The 8145-nt window shown below is 47.5% G+C and overlaps 1 protein-coding gene across 2 annotated transcripts in view; it reads right to left on the reverse strand.

The window, feature by feature from the left end:
* DLGAP2 (DLG associated protein 2) overlaps positions 1–8145 on the reverse strand; it is a 151901-nt gene that overhangs the window by 13935 nt on the left and 129821 nt on the right. For both annotated transcript variants that reach the window (XM_007467334.1, XM_007467333.1), the window contains 2 exons: positions 5411–5496; positions 3360–3775 (listed from right to left, as the gene is read on the reverse strand). In XM_007467334.1, the coding sequence (XP_007467396.1) occupies positions 3360–3775; positions 5411–5496 (502 nt within the window). The remainder of the gene's footprint in view (positions 1–3359; positions 3776–5410; positions 5497–8145) is intronic.

The raw sequence follows: 8145 nt of genomic DNA on the forward strand, positions 1-8145 counted from the left end.
CCCCCCCCCCCCCGGGTGTGAAGGCCGCACCTCTTCCCGCTTTCTTCCTCTCTCTGACTCTCAGCTGCACAGGGCTTCTGCCAGGCACTGCTGGCGGATAATCGATGTGCCAAGTGTGAGCCTTCCAGGAGTCTAAGATGTCAAACGACAGCGGGGGCCTGGCGGTAAGAGCTCTGGGAAAATGCAGAGCCGTCCCCGCCTTTGAGCAGCATGTCCCCAAGGCAGTGGAGGACGACAGAGCCCAGGGACTCGAGAGGTAGTGGCTCAGCCTTCCCCTCGGTCAGGTGCAGAGTCCACGTCTAAGGGAAGGTCTTCCTGGAGGGTCTCCCAGCCAGTTCTCTGCCTCTGCTTATGCCGTTGACCCTGCTCTCTCATCACCATCTCCCCCCCCCCCCCCCTGCCTGACCAAACCCCCCTCCCTGCCAGATGCCACCATCACCAGGAAGCCTTCTCGGATTTTCCCTGCTGGCAGCATCTCTCAGGCTCCTGAGAGAGTCTTTTAAAAGCACTGGATCTGCACTGCTCTTGCTACACTTTATATTTTTCTCACTCGCCATGAGCAGCTCTGCCCTGGTCTTACTTCACCCCTTCTTAGGTCACTGCAGCTTCTGTGCTATATACTCCTTTTCGTATCCACCCGCAGTCTATCGAACGACTCATAGTATGGGTTCAGCAAATATCTGCTGGGTGTTCACAAGATGCAGAGAGTCCAGAAGAAGGTCCCAAAGGTGGCAAAAAGAGAAAAAAACTTGTGTATGGAAATACAATTGAGGGACGGCAGGAACTCCCTTCCCCCTCTGCCTTGTTGAAGGAAAAATGTGTTCTCCAGATGTCCAGTAATAAGACTGAACATCCTAAGTGATGGACTCTTATTGTTGATGTGGGTCACTGCAGATCATCAGATCGTATTTTAGACGCAGTACACTTACGGCATTACTCCCAGAATTTTCTTGAACGCCCCAGTGGCAAGAAAATCATAACTTAGGACAATGCTTCAGCGCTGAAGCCTTTTAATTTCACCTCTTAATTTCCAAGGGCTGAGGCACAACCCAAGTATGTATTTTAAGGCTCAGGGATTCTCTCTGGACCACAAATGGGTGTCACAGATTCAGAGAATCAGAATGAAGTAAACGGCCAGGGGTAGGGCCTCCACATTTTCTAAAAGAGCAGAAGACAGTGTTAGGATACAGAGAAGGAGAAGTTCCCAGGAATGGAACATCTGGATTGAAGAATGTCGGGCAGCGTGGCGGGAAAGCACAGCTTTTGACAAAAGACAGCTCTGACTTCGAGCCTGGATTCCATTGCTCTACTCTGTGGAATGTGGGGCAGGATTTTAACCTCTCTGGACCTCAGTTTCTTTACCTCCATAAAGGTGACAGTATTTTCTAGGTATCACGATATGCTGAGCCCTTGAAGATGTAAGTGATGCACTTAGCGTAGCCCTTGGCACTGTGTTCAGTACATGACGGCTTAGAGATTTCTTTTAAAAAACATATCTTTTAAAAAGACTGTAATCCTTGATAAAATAATAACTGAATTAAAGGTACACACTAAATATGGAAAATCATGACACGGCAGGTTTTGCTCTGTGTTGTCTTACAAACACAGCAAGGACTAAAGGCCTCCATCTCTTCCACGCACAGAGGGAGACCAGAACCTTGTGGATGTGTCCTAAATGGTGTAAATCCACATGATTCTAGAATAAAATGCTACAGACATACTGTGGGGTAAGCCCTGACAAGGGCTACCTCTTGCTGAACTGTCCCCCCATCTCCTCCCCTTCAAAGGCATTTCACGGAGGAACCACAGGGTGTAGGAAACACATCCCGACTCACCAACCTCAGGCTCACGTCTTACGAGCCCCGAGGACCGCTCACCAAGCCCGGGCGGAACACGGGGGGTGTGTACAGAGCGAGAGCTGACAGTCTCCTTCAAATCCCGGGTCAACTCTGGGTAAAGAGGATAAATCCCTGATACAATTGAAATGGTTTCGCCCCGTTGAAGCACATACTGACAAGTGAAGGAAAGCTGCGGGAAACGAGGGATTTTTAAACATTGGATTGAGCGCAGTCACTGTCGGCTGTGGCCTCGACAGGTGACACGTGTGGACAAACGCATGGGGGCGGTGTGACTTTGGCAGCTACATGCAGCGATGCCGCATGGCCGGGGCACAGGCTATACTTCCTCCGAAACCCTCAGCGTCTAGTACCCACTCCGGTGAAGGAGGTGTGGGGTGTGATGACTGACAGAGGGATGTGGGTGAAGAGAATTGGGGATTTGAAGGCATGGCACTCTCCCCCTTTCTTCCTAAGTTAACGATGTACATTTTAACAACTCAGGATCAAAACACCAACCACTTTCTTGGACTCCTCAGTGGCCAGGGCCACTGTGTCTATAAGTTACCGTCCTGATACTTTCCTCCTTGTGCCTCCACTGCCAGGATTATTGACATATTCTCCTACAGCAGATTTCTGGGCATGTAATGCCAGGGCGACATTCCCAAGGACATCAGGTGTCCTTTTGAACTTCAGGATTTATAGCGATCTAGCAATTGTACAAAGGACTTCATGGAAAAAGAAAAAATTAAAAAGAGCATGCTTTGTCGAGGTAAGACATTCAGAAACGCCTCTGTGAAACTGTATTTGGTAAAGACAAAATTTGTTAGTTGTATGTACATTGCAATCATTCTTGTGGTGTTCTTGGTCTATAAACAAAAGTCAGGAGGTATCTGTTTCGAAATCAACACAGCAATTCGTAAAGGATGCTGCTTCTGGACGATGCTGACGATACGTTTCTTCAGGGAAAGGGGAGGCTGGTGTCTTTCTGTGCAAGAGCCGGAGACCCACCTGGCGTAAAGGGTTGGGAGCAGATCTGCGCTGCCCACACGAGGTCGGGGAACCTAGATCCCCACCCACCCGGGGACTGGGAACCGGGAGCCGCCATCACCAGCTGGCTGGTTAGTCGTCTACCGTATCCAACGTTTATTTGGCATAAAGCCCAAGCAATTTCTTATGAACACGGGACAGTCATGATTCTAGAAAACGGCTGAGCTGCTCCATAACAAGTCATTGCCAGAATTCAAGAGAACCGGCACGTGGAACATGACATAAACTCCATCCCTGTGAGCACAAGCCATCGTGTTATCCAACAAACAAAACAAAACAAAAGGATGCCCTTTAATATTTTAGCGATTGCTTTTCTGCTCATTTACTTGTGTCTGAGAATTGGTGGGAGGCAGTAGGAAACCCACTCATTTAAATTTACTCGGGGACCCAGGGACTTTCCCTGGGGATTCTGCCATTTGTGTTACGGCAACATCACGAGTGTCTACAAGCCTCAGAGGAGACCTGGGCCCTTACTTTCCTCCGCGAGGTCGTTCTCCTCTGCTTCCCTCTCCATCTCTTTGCACCAGCCTTCCATCCTCTTCGTCTCGCTGTGCAGCAGCTTCAGAAACCAAGCGCCGTCCCTGTGGCACGGAGACACGCGGCCGCCATCCACCGTGTCCATGGACGGCTCCAGCCAGGGGTCGGGAGGGGGCAGGTCGGCAGTGTCCACAGGGGTCCGATAGTCCTCTCGGTAGCTGAAGAGCCCCTGGGTCCGGACGGTCCGCACCGCCCCGTACTGGGTCGGGGTGCTGGGCTCCGAGTGCCTCTGGAAGGAGGACCCGAACTGTAGGCCCTTGTCCTCCGTGGCGACATGTCCCGGGAAGCCCTCCAGCTCCAGGTCCGCCTGCACCGCGGCCGTCACGCTGTTGGAACGCTTAAAGCGTCCGCACCTGCAAGGGAGGCAAGGGGGACAAGTGGGGCCTTTGCGAGGTGACCTCGTGCAGCAAAACCTAGATGCACTCACCAGGAGTGCGCCTGGGCCACAAGCCGGCACCTCGCGGGGAAGACGAGTGTTTTCATCTCTATTACAAGCACTTTGGTGCTGCATCTACGGCAGAACACCACTTGGCTTTGCAAACAACGAACCTCTACCTCCTACCTAAGTTTCAATGTCTAAATAACGCCCACTTAAGACTTAAGTTTATTGCACGACACAAGGAGGCTTGATGTATCCCGTGAGACCACTATCTTGGAGCGGTCACTTGCCTTTCAGAAAGATGCTACAAGTTTACTCTCTTCTGTTTGCGGCATACACGTAAAATGAAGCCCTGCGGCTTATGGCTACAATTCTTTTAAGTAATAACATCTGTGTCCTACTGAGTTTTGGTGGCTGTTCCTATCACAGCTCAGGACACGAGTTTCCTCTCCTATCTGAATAATGTAATATCATCCCGATTTTGTCTTTTATGCAAAACAATGAATCCAAATTCTGACCTCAGCGGGTGTTTAAAAAACATTTTCATCGTATGTATTTAAATGTCAGTCATTCCACACAGCCAGTTACTGAAATGACTGGCAGAAGTGACCATGTAACAGGAGTGCAGATTTTGCTGGTGAGAACTCTGTGTGTGTGTGTGTGTGTGTGTGTGTGCGCGCGCGCGCGCACACGCACTTGTATGTGTGTCTGCACGTCCAAACTTTGCCCATGTTACATGTTTTGGCTCCGCAGCAACTGGCCCCCCAGATGGCACACAGCTGTGAGTACAGCTGGTTAATGGACCTGCCACCATCTCCTGCCCTGGAGGCAAAGGAGCTGAGAACAAGCCACCGCGGGGGATGGAGACAGACAGCCCAGGTCCCCAGGTACAGACGACGATGTGCGGGTTCTGAGAGCTCGGCGTCCTGGGGAAGCCGTCAGTTTGTGTTCTGAATTCCTTGGCAATCAAAACCTTTGCAGGTTGGTCCTATAGCCCTCCACCGTGAGCGAATCACCGGGGCTTCACGATGTAATGCGCTCATCAAAATTTGTGCTTATGAAATTTACAAGATATGCTATTTTAAATATAAAATAAAATAGTCATCCTGTTTTTGTTACAAAAACAACACTCCTGTAATGGACTTCTCTGTGTTTGACAGTTTGAGGGGTTCCTTTGAAGTGTCACAATCCCAGCACAGCTAAGGTCTTAAACTTCTTTCAATCTCCCTCCCTCTCTCTCTGTCTTTCCTTTTACTTTTAACATGATAAGGTGAGAAAACCTGTGTTTGTTTCACCCTCAGCCTGTTTTTTCCCTTTGGATAAAGGACTCTAACACTCAGAGCTGCCAGCCCCTCCACTTTCTTAGGTGGTAAATTACTTTAGAAGTGAGTCCCCTGCTGCTTGCAGAAACAAGGCATAGGAGGATGTTAATTCACACTTGAATGATATACGTTGAAAAGTATAAAGATATGACCCTGTTTCCTGGCCTGAATTATTGATGGTCAAATGGCCTGAATTATTGATGGTCAGTGTGGTCTAGACACTTGCAGTCAGGTTACAAACCAAGAGCCCCGCATGGGAGATGGCGGGTATTTGGGGGGCTGGTTACCGTTTCTCGTTCTCCACCTGCACGCCAACAGACTGGTACTCCCGCAGGCCACGGCTCTCTGTGTCAGAGTCAGTAGCTGTTTCCACCTAATTCAACACAGAACACCTTATTTTAGAACCGAGACATGGGACCTGGGCCAGGAACTATTTGTGTGTGTGTATTCATTTGTGGTAATTAATTATGTATTTGTTTAATTAATGCAGAGATGCACTTGACCCAGGAAAATGACAGAGAGAGGGAAATGCACTCATATTGGTGTAAGTTGCTACTGTGTTTCGTCAAATTCTGTGTCACCACTTGAACTCAACACGGCACCTCAGTCTTTTAAATGTATGCAAATAAAATTGCTTTGTTTAGCTCCGGCAAAAAATAGGCTTTGTTAGATTGCATTATGAGAGGACTTCAAAGCTCTTATCACACCCTACAGGTGCAGCATGAACCAGAGAGAGCTAACAAAACACACACGCGATTTAATAGGACTGTGCCGATGGCTGCATCCACATACAAGAACACATGGAAGGAATTTAAGCATCTACCAGGAACACCGAGGCAACCTCTCCATCTGCGCCTACACAGAGCTGTCTCTCTTTTGCTAACGACTGTGCCCAGCGCAGGGCGATGTCAGAACAGAACAGAAATCGTACTTTCTACACACAATCCTTATGGCGGCTGCGCTTGCCAAAAAGTCTCCCCAAACCCAAAGAAGCATTCATGATCATCACTGGTGTAAAGTTAACTCATGAGGGAATTCTAGTAGCACAGGTTTTCTAAACAAACAAACAAAGAAACAAACAACCCCCCACCTGCCCCGCAAACTCTCAGTATGAAAAGTCTGCAAAACCAAAGGTTAGTTTAGTCAAATATTATCCCAGCTACTACACTGTCCCTTTTCCTTTTCACAAAGAATATTGCCTATTGTCTCAAAAGGACTTTTGACCCCAATCCACAAATGTCATAACTAAACTGTCAAACACATCTTTTCTTAAAAATATTAATGATCGCTGCAAAGGTAAGATACAAACCATTAAACGAATAATCAGGACGCTCTCCTGTGAGTTAGGAGAAAAAAGGTGTACTTAACAATCGTGTCTGTAACTTGGGATGCCCCTCGGCTAAGCCTTTGTCACTGGGGGCTGACTCATTTTGTGGTGAGTAGGAGTCGTGGTACTAAGAGCGAGCTGGCATTTGTTTTCCGCTGACCCCCCACCGGGTACCATGCTAAGAGCAGACAAGTGTTACTACACCTGGTGCACATGATACCCTGTGTCGTTTCCAGCCACATCGAACACTGAGGAATCAGAGAAGGTGAGTAACTTGCCCAGGGGTGTACAGCTTGTCGGGGGCAGAGCCATGCTCTGCACTGATCCGCCATGGCCAGAATCAACATGGCCACATGGAGACCCTACAGCTCCCGGTGGGCTGCGGAGCTGGGGACAGCAGCCGGGGGCTCCGCACTGTTTATTGGTGTAATTCTGAAAACATGCACAGAAGTCATCTCTCATTTGTGTTGCATATTTTGGCGGCTGGAACAGGAAATAGGTTGACTGCAGGGGGAAACGTGCTTGAATAAAATTCCTAACCTTGCTGTTAATCACCACGTCTTTTGAGTTCCAAGTGGGTCATGGCTCACATAAATGTTACCTTGCTGGGTGGGGAGACTGTTATTGTTTTACACAAAAAGATTGCAATAAAAGTTAATATATTAAAAATGTTACCCCATGTCAGTGCAAAAGGAGCTACCTTGTGCTTTAACTGCTATTCCACTCTATGGCTATAACCTGATTTATTTAATCCGTCTTCAATGGAGGGATAATTTGGTTATTACTAGTTTTCTGACATTGTCAATGACGCCGCTATAAATACACGTCTGCACGTGCATATACTTTGGTGACTATACTCAGCCCATGTGGTGGCTGAGGCAAAGGTATCCCATTTTACAATTTTGGTAGGTATTGTCGAATTGGATAGATACATAATATGGGTGAAATTGCTTCATTCGTATAGTTTCAGAGAGGTATTTGTAATGGAAAGAGCATTAGCTTTTCAGCATAAAAATGTTCCAAGTATTTGCCTTACTTTTTCCAGTCTTAGGATTCTGGTCTAAAGAAGTTACCTCGAATTCTAACAAATTATAAGGTGACACGTGGGGACAATAGGAGGCTAGGAAAGTAGGATAATAGTAACATATGGTGAGTTTTCATTTCCCATGACACAGAATAGCTGTGCAGCTATGAAAATGATGGTTTAAGGATGACACCACGAAAGATGCTTACGATAGAATGTCCACTAAGGAATGTAGACTAGCAGGTGGCGTGAGTGGTCAGATCACAAGACGTGTGTGCACACATACAACATACACATCTTCACAGATACATAACCATGCCATAAAGTGATGAAAAAATACGACCAAGGTATCACAAAATGCTTTTTTCTTCCTTTCTCTAGTGTGTACGTTTTCTCTTATAATTCTCTTATTTTTACAGTGAATGAGGAAAAGCAGCTTTGGAGGCAGTCAAATCCTGCCACTTGCCGGCCGTGTGGTACTTGGGTAAATCTCTTAAATTCAGTGGAGTCTTTTCTTCTTACTCTCAAAAGCGAGGAAAGCGCTGGGCACCTGGTCTGATTGACCTAAGACTCTTTGGGTGGAGCCAGATTCAGGTCAGTTTCTCCACAGCACATCTAATACTCTGCCCTCTCACCCCCGCTTTTTTTTTTTTTTTTTTTTTTTTTTTTTT

Source organism: Lipotes vexillifer, unplaced genomic scaffold (assembly GCF_000442215.2).
Source record: "Lipotes vexillifer unplaced genomic scaffold, Lipotes_vexillifer_v1.1 scaffold1222, whole genome shotgun sequence".
Lineage (NCBI taxonomy): Eukaryota > Metazoa > Chordata > Mammalia > Artiodactyla > Lipotidae > Lipotes > Lipotes vexillifer.